Raw genomic sequence first — 25,193 nt, forward strand, 5'->3', positions numbered from 1 at the left:
TTCAATTTATTTTTGGAGTGCTATCAATATTATATATGGTTGTTTGGAACTCAAACTGTATTTTTCCATAGAAAACAATTTTAGAGCAATGCTTTGGGTTTCACTGGAGTCCAGGCAAGTCTCTTTCACCTGTTTTACTTAAAGTGGTCCTTTTGGCATTGCACTATTATTAGTAATTTTAATACTATTAATTGATAACGTATATGGTTCTGTCACTTAGAGGCTTTTTTTGGGGGGGTCACCTCACATCTTTAAATCTATTTCATCAACTGTACAATGGGGATATTAATAGCATTTATTTTATGGGCTGATAGTAAGGTTTATATAATTCAAACAAAGCACTTACTAGCTTATGTTATTATTACTGTAACTTGGCCACATTTGCAGTTAGTTGATTTTTGTGAGTTGGCTTTGTAACCTTAACCAACACATGTAATAATATTTCTTTGGGAAAAATCGGTGCCCTGTGTTTGGCAGGAAGGGAATGTGGTGTCACCAAGAACGTCCTTCGTGTGCTTTTCCCTTGTACCCCACCGATGTCTAGCAACAGAAGGACTGTGATGGTGTTTAGATACTTTTTGTTCTTCCAAGGTGCCAGAGAAAGCTCGTTGTCTCAGGCACAGACGTCACGTGTTTGTATATACAGGCAGGCCTGACTTTCATAGGTTCAGCTTTCATACAAACCATGCTTGGATACATACGAACCCGCATACTTCAGCTTTTACGTTCTGCTTGTGTTTTTCCCGACGTCCGCTGAGGAGTGGCGGGGCCTGAGCAATGAGTTCTGGGTGGCGTCGCCCATAGCCCGTGGTGCAGGGTCGTCAGCATCACCAGGCTTCTGTGCATCTCTGTGTTAGCTGCTGCAGGGGTTTTTTCTGTTGCATTTTCCTTTGCAATTTTACACAAATGAGGGGAAAAATGAAAAATGCTAATGCTAAGACTAAGAAACATAGGTCTCATAAGCTTTGCTTGTTTTGACTAAGACGGACAGGGTGAGCCATGCCAGTCAATCAAGTACTCGGGGGATTAGAGCCTGTGTATTAAGGTGTGAAGGAAAAGACAAAACATGTTGAAGTGTGTAAAATACATTTTTATTATGTCTAAAATGAAGGATATGAATGTGGGTTTTAGAGTTGTTTTATTCTTTAGAGAGCTGTCTTTATAACATGTATATATATTGTTAATGACTTTTGTATTCATACATGTTTTCTGGAAATGCGTTGGGCATAGAAGAAGGGAGGCTTATATAGGGTAGTTTTAAAGTTTTTTTTAAAAAGCATTTTATTTTGGCAGACTTCAAACATGAACAAAAAAAGAAGAAAATAGTACAATGAACTCCTGTGTGCCTATTAGCCAGCTCCAACAGTTACCAACACATTGCCTGTCTTGTTTCACATTCCTCCCCTGACCCCTTTTCTTGCTGGAGTATTTTAAAGCAAATCCTAGATCGTATCATTTCACCAATTAATACTTGTGTTTATTTCTAACAAATAAAGACATAAAAAAACCCTCAATGTTATTATCATATCTGATAAAATGAACACTCCCTTAGTCTCATCTAAAACTCAGTTAATACGCTAGTTTCCTTGATTGTCTCAAACAAGTTTTTAAAACAGTTGATTTGTTTGAATACACACACTGCATTGGATAATTATGCCTGTTGGTCTCTTACTACCAGGTCGAAGAGGGTATTTTTAGGTTGGGGAGTACCATATTTCTGCAGGATGGGCTACTCCCCGACAGCAAAGGAAGTCGCTAGAGCCCAAGAAGCATTTACTCCATGCGTAGGCAAGAGATGGCAAGCCGAGGGCATTTCCCTCCCAAATACAATTGGCATAACTATGGCATTGGCAGTCTTCCTGTGTCCTTCCCATTCTTTTTTAATTTTTTTATTTTTTAAAGATTTTATTTATTTATTTGACAGACAGAGACCCGGCGAGAGAGGGAACACAAGCAGGGGGAGTGGGAGAGGGAGAAGCAGGCTTCCCGCTGAGCAGGGAGCCCGATGTGGGGCTCGATCCCAGGACCCTGAGATCATGACCTGAGCTGAAGGCAGACGCTTAATGACTGAGCCACCCAGGCGCCCCTCCATTCTTTAAAAAAAATTTTTTTAGGTAGGGCGTGGAGCCCAAAATGGGGCTTGAACTCAAGACCCTGAGATCAAGACCTGAGCTGAGATCAAGACCTGAGCTGAGATCAAGAGTCGGACGCTTAACTGACTGAGCCACCCAGGCACCCCATGTGTCCTTCCCTTTCTTATAAAATTAATCTGGAAAAGTTATTGTTAAAAACAACTTCAAATGTATTCCTTTACTATTTAAAGCATAGATTTGAATCATAGCGGTTAAAAAGCCATCAATAAATCAATTCCATGCTATTCTCCTGATAGGTACATATTAATCATCGGCTTTGGCATCTTCTAACACTGTTGTTGCCATCCCTGGGGTAAGTTTAGGTAGGCAGGGATTCAGGTGGCAACTACTTGAATCATTAACTCTGAGGCTAGTTGGCAGAAGTTAATCAAGATTATATGAATACGGAATGCAGAGTGGCCTGAGTTCTGAGCACTGACGCCATTGCTTCACAAGGCTGAAGTCCGCATGCAGACCCTGGGCACTGGGGTTAGTCTGCTAAGGTGTGTTGGTCCACTCTTTGATCTGCAGACACAGGCCTGGGTCAGGTTCTGGGATGGCTGCTGGAGGGCACTGACCCAGCAGACCCCCACCTGTAACTTCTATGCGACGCTATGAGTAGAACGACGTTCCAGGAAGGACCTTACTGGCAATGTTTACATAATGACAAAGATTTAAAAAGTAAAGAAGAAGCTTGAGGAAATAATCACTTCTGTTCAGAACTGTTCAGTGGTTTCTAGTTGTTCAGAATAAATACCAGGCCTTTAGATCAGCCTCCCAGGCCACGCCGCCTGCCCTTTCCCTGCCTATACATCTCCGATCTTATCTTCTATCCCCCGTGTTCACTCTGCTTTGGCCTCTTGTCTTCTTGGCCTTCCAAGAATCTGCCAGGTTCCTGCCTCAAGGCCTCTTCATTTGCTGTTCCCTCACATACTCACTTCCTCACCTCTCTCGGGTCTTTGCTCAACTATCACTCAGGATGGTCCTCCCTGACTACCTATTTAAAACTGCCCCCTCCACATACCACCCCCACCCCTACCCCCATCCTGGTCCCAGCAGCACTTCTGAAATCTCTTTCTTGCTTATGTTTTCCCATTGGAGTGTCACCTTCTGTGTTACACAGTTTACTTTTAAATTCTGTTTATCATCTCTTTCTCACCATGGATTTATCCTTCATGCCTAGAATAATGCCTAGTCATAGTAGACACTCAAGAAATTGTCTAAATGATTGAGTGAGTGAGTTAAACCCTGGAAAATTTGATCACAAGGATGCACTGAAGGATTCCTTGTGGAAAATGAAGGACACACTTTGAACAGCCTTGTGGAGAGAGACGCTTTAGTAAGGGAGCAAAGAGTAGAGAAGTGTCTTCATTATTCATGTAATAGTGAGGTGTGCTCCTAAAGTTTATGAGATAAAGGTTGTTTTTCTGCTTAGTAGTGTAGCCCATATGGTGAATGATGTACTCTTCTCATTTTTGATATGGTAGATCCTTGGCATGCGTGAACCCATCAGTTGTGATTTCAGCTATTTGCTGGTAGCCCCCAATGGTAATACGGTGTAGTCATTTGTGCTTTATAGCAGGGCATGTGGTGAACTGTGCAGGTGGTGAGGCCAGACTGAGCCTGGTGGATGGCCTGCTTCCTGCACTGCAGGTCATCCTGCTTGCTTGCTTTACTTTGAGAATTCAGAAACTCAGAAAGTTGTACTTGACCACATAGTATATCAGAAATTGTGCTACTGGGATATTTGAATTTGAGTATTTGCAAAACAAGGTTGGGAGAGGCAATGTTTCATGAATGTCAAGGGTCTGTATACTCTCTAGGTATCCTGGTGTGTCTGCTCTTTCACCAAAAGTCTGTTTAATATTTGTGATCCCAGGTTCCTAAAGAGTTTGGAACAGATTAATCAAGACAGCCAAAGAGAGGCAGTATGATATATAGTGGCTAAGAACACAGAATTGTAGAGCTAGACCGCCTGGGGTCAAATCCTGACTTCACTTATTAACTGTGTGACTTTGGGCAAGTTACTTACTCTCTCTGTGCTTCAGAGATAATGAAGATAAGAATGGTAGATTCATCATTGGATTGTTGTGAGGATTGAATGAGTTAATCAATTGTGTTTGTCAAGCAGTTACAGCAGTGACTGACACATAGTAAGCTCAACCTAAGTGTTTGCTAAATAGGAATAAAGACATTTATTTGGGAGGCCTGTTAGAGGATGCTTTAGCCAAACCTACTAGCCAGTAGGCACACCAAGAGAGGGAAAGAGGTGAGTGATATAATTTGTAGGCATATTTCATTTAAGCGATATGAAAAAAATTCTTGAGGGTAGTGCCTGACAGACACGGATTATTTAACTATGCAGGAACATAGTAGAGTGGTTGAAATTGTGGACTGCTTTAGATGGCCTGCTTGGTCTTCTCACATCACATTGTACTATGTGATTTGCGGTAAATTACTTGTCAAATTACAAGTCTAAAATGGGTGTGTGAAAAGTACTTACCTCATGGGGTTGTCATGAGAATTCAATAAAAAAATCATTGTAAAGTGCTTAGCACAATACCTGGCATGTGGTAAGTGTTTAAGAATGGGACTTTTTTTTTTTAATTAATGGATGATGAGAGTCCCTAATCTCAGTTCCTACATTGTTATAGGTGTTGAAATCCTTTGGCTAGAAGTCTAAGCCCTGTCCTGTTACTGAACCAGTCAGACAAAATTTGACAGCATTAAATAAATTTGACAGAGACAAATAAATTTGACAGAAAGAAATAATGCATGCATGCATGATGCTTAGCATCAGCTAGCAAGAACTCAGTCAAATGCCAGGAGCCTCATCTCCACCAGGAGCTGTGGTGGTTCAGGATGGAAGATGTCAACAGTATGGCTGCCACACTGAGTAGAGGTAGGCACCTTTCTCCAGAGTCAGCTCTGGGTGTTAGAGGTGGGTAGGTCAGTGCCATCCATCAACTCCCAGTGCTGTGTCCTGGAACAAACTCCTGCTCTTGAGTCCCTATCTGCCTGCCAAACTGGATCTGACCTGAGGTCCTGGTAAAATCTACAGTAAATGTATGCAAAATCATCATCTAAAATGAAATGTATGACAGATCAAAACCACAATGAGATACCACCTCACACCTGTCAGAATCTAAATCTAATCTAAAGTTAACAACTCAGGAAACAACAGATGTTGGATGAGGATGCAGAGAAAGGGGAACCCTCTTGCACTGTTGGTGGGAATGCAAGCTGGTGTAGCCACTCTGGAAGACAGTATGGAGGTTCCTCAAAATGTTAAAAATAGAACTACCCTGTGACCTAGCAAATATTATCAACAATAGCCAAATTGTGGAAAGAGCCCAAATGTCCATCAACTGATGGATGGGTAAAGAAGATGTAGTATATATACACAATGGAATATTACTCGGCCACCAAAAAGAATGAAATCTTGTCATTTGCAACAGTGTGGATGGAACTAGAGTGTATTATTCTAAGTGAAATAAGTCTGTCAGAGAAAGACAAATACCATATGATTTCACTCGTGTGCAATTTAAGAAACAAAACAGATGAACATAGGGGAAGGGAAGAAAAAATAAAATAAGATAAAAAACAGAGAGGGAGACAAACCATAAGACACTCTTACCTATAGAGAACAAACTGAGGGTTGCTGGAGGGGAGGTCGGTGGGGGATGGGTTGAATAGGTGATGGGCATTAAGGAGGGCACTTGTTGGGATGAGCACTGGGTGTCATAGGTAAGTGGTGAATCACTAAATTCTGTTCCTGAAACCTATACTATACTATATGTTAACTAACTTGAATTTGAATTTAAGTTAAAAAATGAAATGTATGAATTAACTGTGGATATTAGTTATCTGTGCTATTCCTGTACTAATTACCATAAATAATTAACATTAACTATATATAAATACATAGTTTGGCTAAAATTTCCAGAGCTCAAGGTTTATATTGACATTTCAAATCCCAATTTCCTCTTCAAGTAGCTACTATGAGCTTCTTTATTGGTTTACCCAAACACATTTCAGAGTTTTATTTGTCTAGTTGCAGGTCTCAGGAACAAAATTGAACTTTCTCATAACTTCTCACGCTTCTTCTGGGGCTTTAAAGTAGTTTAAGCAGCAGCAGTTTACTTTTAAGTTCATCCATTCATATATGCATTGAGCAAATATTTTCTTAGGATCTACTATATGGCAGGTCCAGGTACCTCTTAACTTTTTAGTTTAAACAGACGGGGGAATTCTGATTCGAATTTCATTCTGCCTTTACATATCACAGTCCAGTTACAGTCTATGTGAATGGTTAAGTTTTCAAATTAGCCAATAAGCAGAAGAGTAGGTAGTTAAAATTATTCTTTTCTTTTTTCTTTTTTTTATTTTTAAAAGATTTTATTTATTTATTTGACAGAGAGACACAGCGAGAGAGGGAACACAAGCAGGGGGAGTGGGAGAGGGAGCAGCAGGCTTCCCGCCGAGCAGGGAGCCCGATGCGGGGCTTGATCCCAGGACCCTGGGATCATGACGTGAGCCGAAGGCAGATGCTCAACGACTGAGCCACCCAGGCGCCCCTAGTTAAAATTATTCTTAAAAAATACCTTAATTCACCCACAGACATAACATCTTTCAGGGAATACAACATAGCCATTTTCCCCTTCTAGTTTTGGAACAAATCACTGTTTTCTTTAGTTGAATACCAGACCATGTAATTGGACGTTTGCTTGTGTATGTTGTTTGAAAAATACATTAAGGACCTTTAAACTTAGAGCTGCATTTAGTACTAAACATGTATCTATCCTCATTGTACCCATTCCTCACTGGTTGGTTCATTCATTCCTTCATCAGCGTTTAAAGAGCACTTAGTATGTGTAGCAGCTGTGCTTTACACTGGAGTTAGAAAGACCATGGAAAGATGATACCTGCTCTCAAAGAGCTCATAATGTGGTGGGGTGACATGTCCAAGTGTAGTCGCGTGAGCTTAAGCGATAGTGACCGTGCGGTGTCGTACGTGCTATATGAGAAGCAGACACGTTCAGGGGGTGGGTGGAGAACAGAGGAAACAGTGTGTACACAGTGGCTTGGTAGCCTCTTCAGGGAATGGTGCGGCATGGGGGAGGACAGGAGCTAAGTGTGGAAAGCTCGTGGCAAGCCTTCAATTGCATGTTGAGCAGTTTGGACTTCATCCTCAATGTAATGAAGAACCATCGAATGATTTTCAAAAGGAGGATGATACCAAATGGTGCTTTATAATCGGATGGGTTACAGGAGAGTGGGCTTAGAGCCAGGAGACGAGTTAGACCTGTGGGTGGGAGGGCGGGTCGGAAGCCAGCCATCACACACTCGCTTCTAAGCCTGAACATGCTGGAACATCCTTTAACTAACAGCTGCTTTGCAGGATGGGTTTCTAGCTATAGATACTCCTTTTCACCGCCATTACCCTGTGGATTCTCTTCCTTCTCTTGGCTCTGCCATCTTTATTCTGCGGCCGGTTGGGCTCTGGCTTCTGGCTGAAGACTTGGCAGTGGGGAGGAGGAAGGGAGAGGGGATAGACATGTCCACCGCTGCCCTTATGGTTTCTCACCTGGAGCATCCCCAGCCTTTTCACCTTCCTGGACCCTCTCTTAGGACCTCTCTGATCTTCACAGCAGAACATGAAAAAGGGCAGTTGATAGTGAAAAGAATTGAGAAGGGAGCCTTCTTTCCCTGCCCCCAACAGTAAAAACTGAGGAAGCTTTCAAAGGGCAAGGTGCTGAATGTCTGCGTTTAGAGGAAGGAGACCGCTCTGTTCTTCAAGTGGAACTCCGGTCAGAGGCAGCACGTGGTAGTTGTGGAAGCACGTGGAAAGGCCCACTAAAAAAAGTGAAGATTGTGGTGTGGCTGTGGGGTGTAAATCAGGGGAGTGTTTTGAGGGGGTTGTGCAAGTCGTCCCCTTTCTCGCCCTTAACGCCCTGTCCAGTTATTTCTCCTTTCATTGGCCCCTTGCCCTGAACCTCCGCCCCTTTCCTCACCCCGTAGTTCCTGTGTCCGCTCTGCCACCAGCTCTCTTCTTGTCCTTGTTGCTGCGCCTGCTGCAGCCTTTCAGAGCGATGGAGAGAGGAGTTGGGGCCTTTTGGCAATGAGCGGCAGTTTATCTCTGGCCTCCCCCGTGGACACTCCGTGCGTTTGCTCAGAGACACCGAATGAAGGCCTTTGGGTCTGTGGGACTGTTAATTTCTCAAATACTCTCTGGGCCCTAGGGACTTTAGGATTTAGATTCAACTAAAATTAATTGCATTTATTTACTCCAGGAACTTATTTAATACCCTAATACTTATTTAACACTTATGAAGTGTTTTTAAGCTGATTTTAAAGGACACTGAAGTGGGACGGAAACTGACTTTCCAAGGTTACATCGTTACCACAGAGCGCGTGTGGGATTTGTGCTGATTTGCCTGGTCAGCTTTAGTGTGTGACCATCATGTAAAATAATGTTCCTAAGGGAATTTTTTTAAAAAAGCGGATGACATTGTTACTGAAATATTTTGACATTGTTATTGAAATATTTATGGATGCACATGCATATTTGAGAAATAATACAAAGAGATTGCTTATACACTTGGCCAGTTTTTCCCAATGTTAACATTTTATGAAACTTTAGTACAATATCACCAATCAAGACATTGGCACTGATATGATCCATTGAACTTACTCAGATTTTCTCAGTATTACTTATTTATCCTCATTTTTCTTTTTTTTAGATTTATTTATTTATTTTATCTCTTTTTTTTAAGATTTTATTTATTTATTTGACAGAGAGAGAGAGAGAGAGCACAAGTAGGCAGAGTGACAGGCAGAGGGAGAGGGAGAAGCAGGCTCTCCGCTGAGCAGGAGGCTGGACGTGGGGCTTGATCCCAGGACTCCAGGATCATGACCGACTGAGCCACCCAGGCGCCCCTAGATTTATTTATTTATTTTAGAGGGAGTGAAAGAGAGAGAGTGGGAGGAGGGGCAGAGGGAGAGGGAGAATCTCAAGCAGACTGCCCCCTGAGCCGGGAGCCTGACTCGGGGCTTGATCTCAGGACACTGGGATCATGGCCTGAGTCGAAATCAAGAGCTGGGCGCTCAACTGACTGGGCCACCCAGGCGTCCCACTTATCCTCATTTTTTTGTGTGTGTGTTTGTGTGTATTAAGTTTTGTATAATTTTATCACTGGGCAGACTCGTACCCGCTACCACCAGGTAAGGTAAGGAAACGAGCCAATTCCATAGGATCCCTCATGTTGCCTTTTTATAACCACAGACACCCTCCTGTACCCCCAGTTTCTACCCCTGACCATCTTAATCTGTCCTTCATATCTAGAATGTTGTCATTTCAAAAAACACTACATCAGAAACTAATGATGTGTACTATATGTTGGCTAATTGAACATAAATAAAATAAAAAATGTTACATAAATGGAATCATACAATATATAACCTTTTGGGATTAGCTTTTTCCCCTCGGCATGATCCCTTGGAGATTCACTTAACTTGTTTTGTGCGTCGACAGTTCGTTCCTCTTATTACTAAGCGGGACTCCATGGTCTGGATGTGCCATACTTTGTTTAATCATTCACCTGTTGAAAGACGCCTGGGCTCATTCTCTCATTTTAGCTTTTGGCTATGCCAAATGAAGCTGCTGTGAACCTTAGTGGACAGGTTTTTGTGTGAACATAAGTTTTCCTGTCTCTGGGAGAAGTGCCCAAGAGTACAAATGAACTTTGAATGCAGTTCATAAATCCAGAATTATGTCTGGCGTGATCCTGCTCTGGATTACATTTTCACCTTTTATCCAGTCTGCGGTCTGATTGCGTGTGGCGCTGTCACCCATTTCTCCCTGGCCCTGGGCCTGTGTAAATTTCCAGGCTGATTAAGGCCCTCCTGAGCTCCGTGGAGGGGTTTTGCTTTGCTTTGTTGCTGGCCGATCTCCGGCAGTCGCCTCTTGCCATTAGTCATGCTCGTCAGGTATGCCATGCTGATGTCTCTTTCCCCCAACATGCGTGTCCAGAGCTCCAGCCGTGTCCACCGTGAAGCCAGCCACTGCGTTCTTGTCTCTTACCTCCTGGGGAGTGAAAGGCCCTGGAGAGACCCGCTGAAGTTGGGAAAGGAACCGCGCTGGCTTTTCCTCTGCCCTTGCCTTCCGCTTCCCTGTAGTGAGCACATGTTGCCAAAAGGTGGCAGTGCTCTTTGCAGCCGCCGGGATGGCTCACCCATGTCGCCTATGCTTTGGAGACTTGATATTGTGCTTTAATTGTATGTTGAAAGTGTGGAAAGTGGATTTTCCCCAACAACAAAGGCACCAATAAAATGCTGTGCAGTTTAAAAAATCTGAAAGAAGACATCATGTTTATAAATGATTTGTAATGAAAATGCTTCCCCCCCTTCTTAGAAATGACTTGCGTAGGGGATAGGATTCAGAGATGTTTGTATGAGTCTATAATTTTAGGTGTCAGTACTGATTGTTGCTTTCTGTGTGGCTCCTGAAAAAGACCTGTGAAAATGCTGACTTTTGCCTTCCCTCTGTTCTAAGACCGGCAAAGTAGGAGGGACAGCCTCCTTCTGAGCTCTGAGACTTGAGATTGAGACCTCTTAGTCCTTAAGTGAGGGCCCTCATGCATGCTGCAGATATGCTTTTCATGGCAGCAATGGCTAAAAACAATGAAACTCCTTACCTCCTGGTATCTGTCTTTCTCCCCTGTATGCGTCACTTTGGTGTATGTGAGGGCATGTGTGTAAGGAAAGCTGCTGTAAAGTGAGAGATTATGGGGTTCATTGGATGTTGTAAACAGATCAAACTAGTGAGGATGAAGTGGGGTGGGTTAAAATAGTTTAGGTTAACTAGTGCACTTGAAGCTGCATGAGCAGAAAGAACCAGCCTTGTCAAACTGGGGTATGGACATGTAAACACTGGAGCTGTTCTGCTCCCCAGGATGCCATCCCTTGGTGTCTTTTTGAAAGTAGTCAGAATGACCATACTTTTGAAAGTATGGTGACTAACATAACATAATAAATAAATGAATAAATAAAATATTCCCAGAAAGGCCCGGTGTGGAGGGTGCGAGTGAGCTGGCTTTGGCATGGGGGCTATGAGCCCCGCAGTGGATTCCTGACGCACGGGCCCGTGTGCCCAGGTTGGAGGATCTGTTTTCTACTCCGCCGGGTCTGAATGTGGCTGCTGCCGCAGCCCAGCAGCTCACGACCTGACCAGGCGACAGAAAGGTAGCTCCACGTTAAGCAGCGGCCTTCTTGCTGGTGCATCCTTTGTCACAAGCCTTGGGTTAAGAGGAGAATTGCTCTGTATAAAGTTAGAGCCCTGAAAGCAGATGCTGTTACTATAGAGACAGCGAAACGCTGCGGCGGGAGGCTGAGCAGGAGGGATGGCAGCAGGGCCGTGGGAGGGCAAGTGAGGCGAATCCAGAGGCTAGCGCCCCCAAGGACCTTCAGCCTTCAGCCGCACAGTGACGGGCAGGCTTGCGTTCTGAAACTTGTGTGCTGGCGGCCCGCCACGTGCTGGCTGGCTGAGTGGCAGCTGCTTGCGCCACGCGGACTCGCTGGTGAGCACGTTGGCAGTTGGCGAGGGCTCTGAGGGTGGGAGCTTAGGAGGGTGGAATGTAGATGGGTGCCCAAGGCCCCGTGGCTGACAGTTTCACACAAATGTTTCTCGGGCCGGGCTTAAGTCACCCTTACAGGCCTGCTCCGTGATTGGGACCGGCTGGTGAAAGCTGGTTGTTTGGCAGCAGATTTGACGTGTATTACAGTGAAATCATTTCAGCGTCCCTGGAATGACGGAGAGCGAGAGAAACCCCGCGGTGGGTGTGGACCTGGGAGGAGGGGGTCTGACTGCTACGGTCAGAGGCCCTGTTGAAGGCGGGCAGCATGGGCCCCGTGTGGATCTGTGTACCGACTGCTATGACCCTTATCCCCGTGATACTGGTGAGAAGCTTCCAAATCTCTTCTGAACTTTGCCTTATCCTGGCGAGTGAGCGACCCAGGGAGCTGCTTAGAAGCATGCTCCTTCCCTCCTTTGTTTTCAGCAGAGGCGGCTTGGGTGAAAGGAACACTTTACTAACGGATTTGGGGGCCTGATGAGGGGTTAGATGAGTTAATTTCTTCCTACGGATAGAAGGGAAAACTGGTTGGGTCAGACGGTCATGTCAAAAGATATCTCTGTCTGACTAATAATAGCCAGCAACTGCTGAGAGGCTTTTAGGAGGGGAAGACAAACCCAAATAATCGACGTTTGTTAGTATGAAGATGGAAAAAAAAGTTGTAAAATCCCTGTTGTTGGTGCAGAAGCCCAGATGCACTTGCTCATGAGAACGAGAGGGCTGCTCTGGGGAAAGGCCACCGTGGACATGTAGGTTTTTATATTTTCAGTTGGCGGCATTCTTTCTTTTTCCGCTTCCTACAGGGAAGAGGCTGCTTGCAGATGCTCTGCATTGTCCATCAGAAAGAAGTAGGTTTCTAATTACTTGCTATGTATAGTCTTGGAGGGAATGTGAAATATGTATCAAAGAGCCAAGGAATGCACCCATCAATTCTCACTAACTCAGATGGTGCACGGGACAGCGCTTTAGTTGGCTGGATGGTTCCTCAGCCTAGGAAGAGGGCTCTGGCCATTAACATTTCTTTGGTCTCCTTTCCTTGTTACCGATTTTCCTCCTTTACTTGTGCTTCAGTTGTTTGTTGCATGCAATTTTAGGAAGGGCTTAGGTGCAAGGGCTAATAAACATTTTATTTAGGAAATGTGTAAAAAAAAAGTCCATAAAAGACTTTAGGATTGGCTTGATTGTGGTCAGGTGCAGAAATGATGTTCTATAGGAAATTGTGTTGGATTCTGTAGATTGATAAGAAAGGGTTTGTGCCGAGGAGCAATGTGGGTGAACCTACTGTTTGCTTTCCAAATGGGAGACGGTACTGTTGATGTGTGTGCAGTTGCCCAGGCCTCCAGGATTTTGTTGTGCTTCAGAGGTCTTTAAAAAAAAATTTCCCCGTTAAGCTGTCATCCTTATCTGTGTCTACGAATGCTGTGTTGCTGATGACTTCTTTGCCCTCTGGACGGCCTCTGGGCCGGCTCTCCCAGATGGCTAGGGGAGGTCTTCGAGAAGGCAGACGTGATTACACCAGAGCCCCTGTCTGTCCCGCTCATCACTGTGTCTCCAGTGCCTAGCAGTATGCCTGGCACCTTGTAGGTACTCAGTCCATATTTACTGAGTGAACAAGGGGATGAGGGAAGGAAAGACAAAAGGACTTGATCGAATGAATGCCCTCTGTGTGTCTAGCACCGTGTTTGATACGGTGCTAGACACGTTTCACGTGCCTCGGTCATTTTGTCACCAATGGCCTCCATATTGCCAAGCTGAATTTTTACCTGTCTCCATCTTTCTCAGCCTCTCCATAGCCGTACTTCCTTGACATCACTTTCTTCTCGTTTTTCTTTTGCCTCTGACTGCTTTTGTTCCTCTGGTCTGCTTATAAATGTTAACATGCTCCAGCACTTGGTCTTAGGTCTGCACCTCAGTTTCTGCCTTTTCTTCCTGGATGAACTCCTCTAGTGATGGCTGCAGATTACCAGCTTTGTATATTGATTCTCCAGCCCTAGGCTCCCAAGCTCCAGACTTGGACCTTTAGTTGTACACCTGACAGCTCTTTTTTCATATATAATAAGAAGCTCAACAACCATAAAGTGGCCAGAGAAGAATTGTTGGCTCCTTCCCCAAAACCTGTTTCTCCCACAGCCTTCCCTGGGTTCCTAAGATAGTCTCCTAGTTTCTTTGGTCTCCTGATTATCCACTTTTCACATAGCAGCCAGAGGGATTCTTTAAAAAGGTAAAACAGCTCAGGTCAGTTTCCGTCTTAAAATCTTAACTAGAGTTAGTAATACTGTACTGTGTATTTCAAAGTTGCTAAGAGGGTAGATCTTAAAAGCTCTCAACTCAAGAAAAAAATTTTCTGTGTGGGGACAGATGTTAACTAAGCTTACTGTGGTGATCATTTCGCAATATACACAAAAACTGAATCATGTACATCTGAAACTAATATAATGTTGTATGTCAGTTTTACCTCAATAAAACAAGACAAAACACAAAACAAAACAAAATTCTTCAGTGGCTCCCATAACACTTAAGATTTTGACTACTTACCATGGCCTGCCGGGGCCTGTTTCCTCCAGCACTGTCAGCTACCACTGACCTCTCTGCCCAGCCTCACTGACCTCATTTCCTTTCTGGAACATGCTAAACTTGTTCCAACCTTAGGGCCTTTGCACTTGCTGTTCCCTTTGCTTGGAACACTCTGCCCTCAGATCTTCACATGCCTGGGTCCTCCCTATCATTTTTGTCTCTATCAAGTGTCACCTCCTCAGAAGCCTCTTCTGAACCATCGTATGCCAAGTAACGCCTGCCTCTTTTTATTTTGTGCAAAGCACTTAATGCTATCTAAGAGTACCTTGTTCATCTATTTATTATTAGTTTCTTAGGAATTTTGTCTGTCTTATTAATGAATGTATTCCCCCTCCCTCTGGGGGTGCTTGGAACATAGCAGACACTAAATATTTGTTGAATTTGTAAATGTGTTGTATCATTCATCTTCATGGAAACCTGAGGCTCAGAGAGGCTGGTAAATGATTTGATTGCTCAAGTGTTCAAGGCATTTTCTTTTCTCCTATACTCCTGATGGCTGATCTATATCCTATTTGCATTTAGTTTTATATTTTTAGTTTGAGTACAGAGAAGGAAAAAGATACGTATCAGCATGAAATTGCATATAAGAGCCATATCCCTGAAAGAAGATATTCTGCAAGTGTCCAAAGGTAATGAGTTTCTCAATAGCATTGTCCACCAGTAAAGGTTAGGGTAAAAAGAAAGAAGGAAAAAATAAAGCAAGGAAACTTACCTTTATTAAACATGTAGTAGGTGCAAAGCACAGAACTGGGTCTTTTCACGTATGTTACCTAATATGAATCTCAAAACAGTCCCGCACTGTTGATACTGTTACCCCCAATTTCAGTGGTGGAAAAACTGAGGCTCAAAGAGTTAAATACTTTGCTCCAGGTGATACATATATTCAGAGGTGGTGCTAGGTTTTTTAAACCCAGGTCTACCTGATACCCAATTTCTGACTTTTTTATGCTCAGATGGTTGCTTTGCAAGATGGATATGCTCCTAAAATAGAAAAGAGGAAAATGTGAATTCAGTGCATATCCACATAGATTATAACAGATATCTGAAGCACAAGATACGGACAATATGGAACAATATGGAACACAGACTTACAATATTCAGTGCCTGAGCATATAATTGGATGAATCGAATACAGAGTGAACATTTGGTTCTCTGGCAGAGCTTATGTACGGTATGACATAGAGCAGCTGTCTCCAGAGAAAGTTCTTTGTTTCTAGACCGGTGCGACACAAGCAGCATTTGAGCAATTCGGGTTTTTTTTCTGCTTTCACTATAAATAGAGTTCATGGAATTCTGCATGTCAAAGTTAATGCAATGAAAAGAAGTCCCAGAATTTGGAACTAAACCTTAACTCATCTTATAAACTAAGAAACATGTTTGGCATCAGGAGGCCATAAAAACGCTGTCATTACTTGGATGGATTCTGAGGTCTTATTTAGCATATGAAATTGCAGAGCAGATCCTATTATGTAAGGAGACAGGAGGACAGCATAATGTGGCTACAAACTGAAGAACTTTGTGCCCTTCAGGGAAGAGTTAACAGGACAGATATACATAGAGATGGGTGATAACGTGGAAAATGAATGAATGGGTGGCATATAGATATGTGACTGTTGCTGAAGCCGGGTTGCTGGATAATCCTCAGATGTCAGATTTCCGTAAGGCCAACATGTGACTCAAAGCTTGCCACTCAACAGAGAGTACTGGGCTGTGCTGGTATTAAGAGGCTGGCTGGAAGCTAGGCTCCCACTGTGCACTAGCCTAACTCCCTGTCGTTTTCTTGTGTGGGTGGGTGTGCGTGCGTGTGTGTGTGTGTGTGTGTGTGTGTGTGAGTGAGGGTATACATTTTTATGCAGTGGGTGTTTAAAGAGCTAAGCACTGAAGCTGGATTTCCACAAACGATCATCACGAGCACTCCAGACAAACCAAACTTCCTCTCTTGGTATTTTTTTTTTTTTTGCTTTCATCTTTTTTTTTTTTTTTTTTTTTCCTTTTTGCGAATCCCAAAGGGAGAACCCCCAGCATCCAGCCTATAGGATTGAGATGATTTTCTCTCACCTGTCCATGTGGGTGCCCTCTCAAGGTTAGAACTGAAGCTATGTGGGACCGGCATATTCTCAAGCACCAGATGAGAGGAGCTGCGTGAAGGAGTTAACAGACATCAGAGGAAGAGTGGCTCTGCCCTGTTAACATGAACACCAGCGTGCAGGTTAACCTGCCCAGAAGCTGGGCTACTTCAAGTGGCTCGCTCCAGGAGAAGTCTGAGCATTCTTTTTTTCTTTTTTATTACTATAGGATGGAGGATGAAGCTGTCCTGGACAGAGGGGCTTCCTTCCTTAAGCATGTGTGTGATGAAGAAGAAGTAGAAGGTGAGCTTTATGGGTCTGGGGAAGTGTATATTGGTATACCTATGTCTTCGTAGACAGTAGCGCTCATGCATTTCATATAGCTTATATTTTTGAAGTTAAAAACTTAAGCTTTTCTATGGGGTTTTATTAGTCTGCACATTTTGCTTCAACACAGAAAGTAATTTTAAGAACTTCACTGGACCATTAGAATCTGAATCAGTGTGGTCCTGCATGGTTAAAAAAGGGGGGGAGGTGTCTTACCTTTGAAGCAGGTGCCTATGTTAGCCGTGCCTTTCTGTCAAGAAATAAATATTTTGCCAGTTAGTTACCACCTTGCGATGACTAATTCAAAGAAGCTGCTAGATTTATATAAATGTATTTGGCAGCATCTTCTAATATTCTTTCTTACAGCTTGCAGGGTAGAGAAACATGTTACAGAAGGAGAATGATATCATTGTTGCAGGAAAAATGGGTATAAACCACGGTTATAAAGAGGGGTGATCATGGATGAGTTTCCATTAGGAAATGATGGACATTTTTTTACTTAGAAAACCTCCAGGACCTCTTTTGTTAATGTTGCCCAGTGCCTGTTAAAAACCAAGTAAGAGTTAAATTTTAGTTGGTGCTCTTATGCTTTCAGTGTGCCCCTCTCCTCTTGTCTCTTGACTTATCAGTAATATGGGCATAATTCTATTCACTTGATAATGAGAAAACAGGGCTCAATATTTATTAATTAAAGGCATCACAGATATACAAGATATAATTAATACTTACAATGAGATTTAAAAAAAATAATCAGAGTTGTGGACAGTACTTGCAAGTTAAATGAAACTTGCAAGCGAACTGTGTCATACAGTCTTCCTCTTAAAATCACCTGAGAATCAGTTCATATGTGTTTTGGGAACTCTAGTCTGGTTGGTGCCATTTGGTGAACATTTAATGCTTACCAGAAACTTGGACCAGTGTGGGGGAGGGGTTGGAAGAAAGAAGGTGGGTATTGTGTGGTCCGGAGTGACTCTTCAACCAGACTGAACACCAGGTCCTGGGCACGTGATGCCTTCTTGGACCTCCTGGAATAGTTGGCACACTGTGGCCATGATGGTGTTTCTCATGTTTGCTTACTAAGTTTCTTCTGGCCGTTGTAGTCCCTTCACCCCCACTGCCCTCCTCCCCTCATTTATGCTCTTGACTCTGACTAATAAGAATTTGATGCCTGAGTTTCTTAGGAAAAAGGAAACTACAGTATTTTCTTTCATTTTGTTTTATGGGTTCCTTGCACTTTTACAACATGACTGTGGGAAAATGTCACGTCAGTGCGAGCAAAATAGTAAAACTTGTGTCTTTAAGATTATTGTGCCCCTGATGTTAAGTCTCCATTGTGGTGACTCTCTCACTGTCCCAGTGTCAAAGAGGAGATAAGGATCTTCAAGTTACAGCATATGAATGTAAGAAATATTGTAGGATTGAGTGAATATATACTTTTGGGACAATTAAAGTAGAAATATCAGTGAGAAAGCTTGGGAATGAGATGTACTCTTTGTGTGTGTGTGCGTGTGGGTGCGTGTGTGCGTGCGCGTGCGCGCGCGTGTGTTTTCCTTGAGAATAATGTTCTAGCTAAGTTCACAGGAGATGTAAATCATTTCTTGAGTTTGTAAGGTCTGTAGGATTGACAGCACTCTACTGCGATAGGGTATTGTACATGGGGTTCTTAAGACTTTGACTAACAAGTTTATTTCCTAAAGTACTTCCCTTGATTTTCAAGCACAAAATTAAAATAACAATGTAATGAATAGCAGACAAATCTGTAGTCAAGTTTCTTTAAGAAAAAACAAAAAGACAACAAAATACGGTAGAAACATCTGTAAAATTGTTTGGCTTTATGATGATTAAACTTGCCACATGGGTATTGTGTATTTTTGTATTCTGATAAGGCTTCTGTTCTAAGATTATCTTTCATGTTGATTGGAAACTGAGCTGATTACACTTCTTTCGAGGCATGTTTAGCCAGTTGCCTGTTCCTGCATTTTAAGACTCTATAGGGTGGTTGCTTTTGGTGTCATTATTTGGTGGAGAATATCCCAACAGTGCAGGCTCTTCTACAGTACAAGTCTTTTTTTTTTTTTTAAAGACAGAAAGCATGAGCAGGGGGAGGGGCAGAGGGAGAGCGAATCTCAAGCAGAGTGCACGCTGAGCATGGAGGTGGATGTGGGGGTCCATCTCAGGACCCTGAGATCATGACCTGCACCAGCCAGTCATGTAACCACCTGAGCCACTCAGGCGCCCCTACAGTACAGGTCTTGAAACTACAGTTAGGGACTATTTCTGATTTAGTGCCCTCTTAGTTGACCCTCCCATTTTTCTCACCTGGCTTCATCTGGTGGGGGTGGATCACTTAGATTTTATAGTAACTCCAGGTGAAGTATAAAGAAGTTGGAATGGAAGGTTTATGGCTTAAGTCGTGGTCTCAGTGGTTGAGAATGAAAACTGTCAAGACCTCTAATAAGGATTTATAGTTTGAGTGGGAATGTTTTCCACAAGGACGCGTGTCCATCTCATATTTTTAACTGCATAGAGAAGGGTGTATTTAGAGGAAAGCAAAGCGTTATCTTGTTCTGAAGTAGTTGAGTTTCTGGTACATTTATGGCAGAAGTAAATGCACCACTTTTAAGGATCAGAATCCAAAGGGCAAGGAGCTGGAACACCCTTCATTTATATTATCAAATGTTTCCTTTTATCCAAGTAACTTCTCTTGCTTCTAGGATAAACATGGTTGAAGTATAATGCGGCACACTTGGCAAAAGAAAACTTAAAAGTTTTGTTTTTTGAAATAATTTGCACAAATAAGATATACTCCTAATAAGTGATTATGAGTGTGACTAAGGCCCAGTAGTAGCTGTAGTTACTTTGGAATGTTCATGCTTTTAAAATTCTTCTTAGGGTCCCTTAATTTGTGATAATCAGATTCAGCGCCGCCTGAAGGTGAGGGGAGCCAGATGCTCTCACACGGTTCCTTCTGCTGTAGTTCTCCGAAGGGGAGAGACTGAGACTTCCAGCCACGCCCTCAGTTCACCTGGTTCAACTTTACTCTCAGTGGGTGGCATGATGCTTAATCCCTGGTCTAAAAACTCAATAGAAAGCCATCATCTGCAAAGCTCACTAAGAATAGAGTGAGTCAGAAGAGGAGTCATCTTCTGTTTAAGTAATGAATTTATGTGGGATATATTTAAAGACCTAAACCTCATTTTCACATAATTTCCTTCATGTGCATTTGTGTTAATGATTTAAAGAGATCCTCTTTAAAAAAAGGCAACCAAGTGCCAATTTTAATCTTTAAAATAAAGAGAAGCTTTTATATCTGTTCTTTCATTGGTTATATTATATCGATGTATATCGATATAATATAGTTTTATAAAGTTAACATTTTAGTCACAGAAGGGTTACTGTGTATAGTTTTATAAAGTTAACATTTTAGTCACAGAAGGGTTACTGTGGATAAACTCCTTTAAAAATTTCAAAGTTTCAGATACTCATACTCGTTTCTATACCAGAAGACTCCAGCTCTAGACCAGGCACTTCCACAGGATTGGTCTGTAGATGAGAAATTTGACATTATCAGAATGACCCAGAAATGCTGGCCATGAGGTGTTACAAGAAATTTTCATTTCAGACGCACTTGGGGGAAATTGCCAAATTTTATTGGGTGAACCAAGGTTGAGATCGGAAGAAAGAGTCTCATGTAGCTTTTTCCAAACAGGAAATCCTATGGATGTTTTATCCTTAAAAAAGCTAGCTAAGATTTTGGATCTGTATGATATAAACAGATTACTTAATATTCTCATATTTCGCAATAGGGGAAAAGAGCAAACTCCACCTTATCCTTTGAGATAAGGCCTTGGCTCTGCAGGGCTAGGTAACTTCCCAGCAAGCCTTGGCAACTCTGACTTTGTGAGGAGGGGCCTTTTCTGAACATTAGTGTAACCAGCAACTCAGGAAGCATAAAATACAGCAAGACAATATTGGCTGAATGAAACGTATCTCCGTTTCTGAAGTGTGATCAGTGCTCTCAAAGCTATTATGATAGATTGTGGTGGTTTTCCTCTTCCATTGAAAACTGAGTCCAGAAGGAAGTGTGCTCCCATCTGTCCAAATGGAAGGATAATTCTACAAATTCCCATGTCTACTGATGGACTTTAAGAGCGAGAATTGTTAAAAATCTGTGGAATTTACGGGAGGATTATTTTTAGGGAAATAAAAGTAAAAAAGTAGAGCAGGGCCTGGAACAGAGTAGATGTTTACTAAATATTTGTTAAAAGGAAGAATGGAATGCACAAATATATGACATAAACTAAGTATATGCAGAATTACCTTATGTAATCTTCTAAAGTCTTTGTTTAAAGTTTTAGTCAGAAATTTGGTTCCCGTAGTACTCTGAATCAAATGAGACAACAGAGCCTCTAAAGATTCTGTCCTTGCTATTATTGCTATTTGATTTTGCAGAGATCATTGACATATTTATGTTGTTTATATGTATATCTATATTGATAAGTAAAAGAGCCCCCTGAAACATGTCTGTGTTATTCTCTTTTCTTCTCCTCTCTTGAAGACAGAGACTAAACTAATGGTGACGTTTGTCTTTTTGGAGGTCAGGATCTCAACATTTTACAGACATGAAATCATAATGACTTAACCCTATTTTTCACTAGAGGATATCATGATGATGTATTTATGTGTATTGGAGGAGGTAGTATTCTAAAGAAGAAGTGGGGCCGGGTGGACATTTGTTAATAATTACAACGGTAAAAAGCATAATTGCCAAGAAGGAGTGAATGAAAACCTATCGGATGGGAAGGGAGGGGTCAAGTTGGAGCTGGGGCTATTCTGAGCGCTGGCTATAAGTGTCCGGTTGCATTTTGCTGACCTCTTCTCTGCTGTTCGCTCGGATGGCTCAGAAACTGTGTGTTCAGAGGAAACACTCAGGCAAATATCGCTGAAGGAAAAACCTTCTTGAAAGAAACCTGTATCCACCCATTGGAGAGCTTTAAAGAAATGTGGTGAGGTGTGTAAGGGTTGATATTTGAACAGCAACTTGGGTTTCCCAGAACAGGTTGTGTCCATACAGACATTTCTCCGCCCTGCTGCTTTCTCATCATGGCCTCAGCTGAAAGCCCGCCAGAGTCCCTCAGGCAGGCTTCACTTAGCTCAGAAGCTATTTGACACCTGCTGCATCAGTGAAGTTAAATATTGCCTATAGATTTCTTTAATTTCAAGGGACTCTGATGTTATTTCCATGGGTTTTGAAACTGGAATCAGCCATTCCTTCCCAGAGTTTTCCAGTTGTAGAGAATTTGCCAGGTAGTACAGTAAGGGCCAGAGCCCTCTCGAGGACACTCTCTGCCCTAGATGTCCACATTCTTCCACAGCAAACCATAAGAAATTGGACGTGGTAGTTGGGTTGTGTTTTGCAAGCATCCAGAAATTCTGAAATAATATACTTGCAGCAATTTTGTGTGTAGGTCGAGTTTCTTTTTAGAAGCTTTTTATCTGGTCATATTTTGAAACATATTGTTTGATCCTTATTTTGGGGACATCTTGCGTGATACATATTTTTTATCATCTCATTTTTAAAATTAAAACAGTTGTTTAATTTGTTAAAGCCGAGGGGCTAAGCATCCGTTTGGGAATATAAGTTTTAAAACTTTGGTCTTATCGATTGTGGAATCATTGCGTAAGTGAAGGGAGCAAGTTGCAGTTTGGAAAAAAAAAAACCTGGAAAATGGGAGTAATAGAATGTGCCATTTCCCATAGAACTGTTTTTGATAATTACTGGCAATGATGTTGCTGCTGTACCTGGCATTGGGAATAGGGGTGCTTTATTACTGCACCACTTTCTATACTTTTTCTTGCTGGTTGATACAGTTTTTCACCAATAATTTTCAAGGATTATCATTCCAAAAATTCTAACTGGCCTAAATGCTTTTTATCTGCTTAGTTCATTTTACCAACGTCTGTCCTTTGCCTTCCTAACCACACTTACCTTTTGCTTCTTGTATTGGAGAGGGCAAGCAGAATGGTCAAGTGAAGTTTCCCAAGGCCTGCTGTCTGTTTCTCTTTGGACTCGTTATGGTTCCCTTTACGTTCTGGGTGTGAGATCTGATTTTCATGGTTAGACTACTCTGATACATATGGTCCCTAATTTGTAAAACTGTCTTCTTTTCCAAGAAGAGGCATATTAACTCTGATTGTATACAAGTTACGATACGAGCATGTGCCCATTGTCTAATGAAGCCTGTAAAATTGCTTCTTCTGGAAAACAGATTTAAGTGCATGGTATTTTCCACCAATGAAGAGGATTCAGGGGTCATGATCGATCGATCGATCGATCGATCTCATGTGTATAAACTTATTCTCTATGAAATGTATATATTCCTCCTCCCCACCCAGCCTGAGCTAGAATAATTCTCTTCTTTGTTGGTTATTATATAATTTAGGTGCCAATTAAATGAGATTATGCAATTGTATAGAAATAAACCTGAGCTAAATATTTCACCATTTTTATCATCACGAGATTCAGAATCACTGGGGGAATTGAGAATCAGGTCTGATGAGGGAGTAGAACTAGGGTAACGCTGACTAAAGCTCAGCTGAGGTGCTCTTGTTGCTGCTGAGCTTGCCCGTGGGATTTTATTTTATTTTATTTTTTTACATCTTATTTTCTCGGCTGATAGCATTTAGGGGGCTGAGGTGAGAACCTGCTGTGACGGGAGCTTCCAGGAGGTTCCAAGCACTGTGCCCCTGAGGCTGCTGATTGCCAGGTGGGATGAGGTGAAGGTAGGGAGGGTGGTGAGTGACATGCGTTGAATCAGCAGTATAGGTGACTTAAATAACTCCCTTCTCTGAATAGCTGCAGAAGCTTTTAAATCTCGTTAATTTTTACCTTTCCAGGGAGTTAGAATTAGAAGGCAGTGCTGTATCCAGTGTGTTCACCTTTCTTTATTCTCCCCTGCCTTTGAGAGGAGAATGGACCCTACTTAAGCCTCTTGAGACATTATTTTACTGACTCTTTTCATGGTAGAATTCTCAGTAACTTTTAGCAGGCCAAAACTTCTGGAAAAAAAGTAGGTTTTGGATTTTCGTAATATTGGCCAACATATCAGCTTTACAGGGCCAGAACTGCACATTTGTCGTTTGGTTAAATCACCACCCCACCTCCAGCTGATTATTCAGTTTTCAACAAGTAATTCTATCCCTACTGAAAAAATAGAGAAAATGTCTTGGATGTAGAACGAAAGCTCATAATTGAAGCCGATGGGCTACATGTACTTGGCAAATTAGATCAGTATCTGATTGTTCAGGTACTTTTATTCAGTCTGTGCTGTGGGTTAGAGAGCATAGCAGAGAACCAGGAGTCTTAGAACCTATTTCTATTTCTGGCTCTGCCCTGCCTTTGTGGGTGACATGAGGCCACTCATGCTTATGTGGTTACATTTCCTTTATGCAAAGTGCAGTTAGTAACCTATCTTATCTAGCTACCAGAGATGCTCTGAGGATTCTTAGGTGATACCTGAAAAATACTTTGATATTGGCAGTAAGCCATTGACAAATTACTTAATTTCTCTATATTACTTTGTTCTACAAAGAAATAGCATTTGTGCCTCCCTATCTCCTAGTTTTGCTAGGAGTGTAAGTAAACTAATTTGAAATCCCCAGGATGAACCCTATAAATTTTAGGTACTATCTCCCTTGGACATATTCCCTGCCTTTAATTTATTACCAGTAGATTCCACTGTCTTGCCAGTGGTTGCTGTGATTGCAGGATGCTTTCAGACTAAAGCTAATACTGATACCTGGTAATCAACAAATTAGTTGATTAGTGTCTCTGTTAACTCTTCTTACTAACTTTATGCATGGTGCTTTTTTTTTTTTTTTTGCTTTAAGCTTCTCAAAATGTAAAGAACAGTTGCAGATATGAACTCTAATGTGTTGCTTTTCCAGGCCCTTATGTATCCTTGAACATGATAACATATTCTAATGAAGGCCACAATTAATGTTCAGTAAATAAGCCAGTCATTATCTAAGGACAAGGTTGGTTGATACGATAATTTAGAGAGTGTATCATGTATGTGGGAAACAGAGGGATATATTTCCCATAGAGTGACATCAAGTTGAACCCTAAAGGATGAAAGGATAATGGGAGCATCGCGGGCAGGCATGTGTGAAGACCCAAAGTATTTGAGAAGTGGAAATGAGGATGATATGGCTGGGCCATGTGAACAAGGCGGAAGTGGCCTGAGGTGGATAGGACCCAGGTCATTCATGGCCTTTTGTGCTGTGCTAAAGATTTGGGATTGTATTGAGTGTGCACTGGGGAGCCATTGCAGAAGGGTTTTAAGCAGGAAAGTGACCAGACAAAATTTGCGTTTTAGAGAAGATCCCTTTGGCTGATACATGGAGAAGGCATTCCAGGGGGACAAAGATAAGAGTGGGAAGACTGTTGCTAGGATTCGACT

At 42.2% G+C, this 25,193-nt stretch overlaps 1 protein-coding gene across 6 annotated transcripts in view; it reads left to right on the forward strand.

Moving 5' to 3' along the window:
* SLC4A4 (solute carrier family 4 member 4) overlaps positions 1-25,193 on the forward strand; it is a 335,807-nt gene that overhangs the window by 29,796 nt on the left and 280,818 nt on the right. For 4 of the 6 annotated variants that reach the window (XM_073891770.1, XM_073891777.1, XM_073891774.1 and 1 more), the window contains exons 1-2: positions 16,157-16,280; positions 16,634-16,707. In XM_073891770.1, the coding sequence (XP_073747871.1) occupies positions 16,189-16,280; positions 16,634-16,707 (166 nt within the window). In that variant the 5' untranslated portion in view covers positions 16,157-16,188. Of the gene's footprint in view, positions 1-11,691; positions 11,711-16,156; positions 16,281-16,633; positions 16,708-25,193 lie in introns of those variants that run through there. The other 2 variants (XM_073891773.1, XM_073891772.1) reach the window with 2 other exon arrangements.

Source organism: Callorhinus ursinus, unplaced genomic scaffold (genome assembly GCF_003265705.2).
Source record: "Callorhinus ursinus isolate GAN/ISIS: 27379988/994484 unplaced genomic scaffold, GSC_fseal_2.0 scaffold4, whole genome shotgun sequence".
NCBI lineage: Eukaryota > Metazoa > Chordata > Mammalia > Carnivora > Otariidae > Callorhinus > Callorhinus ursinus.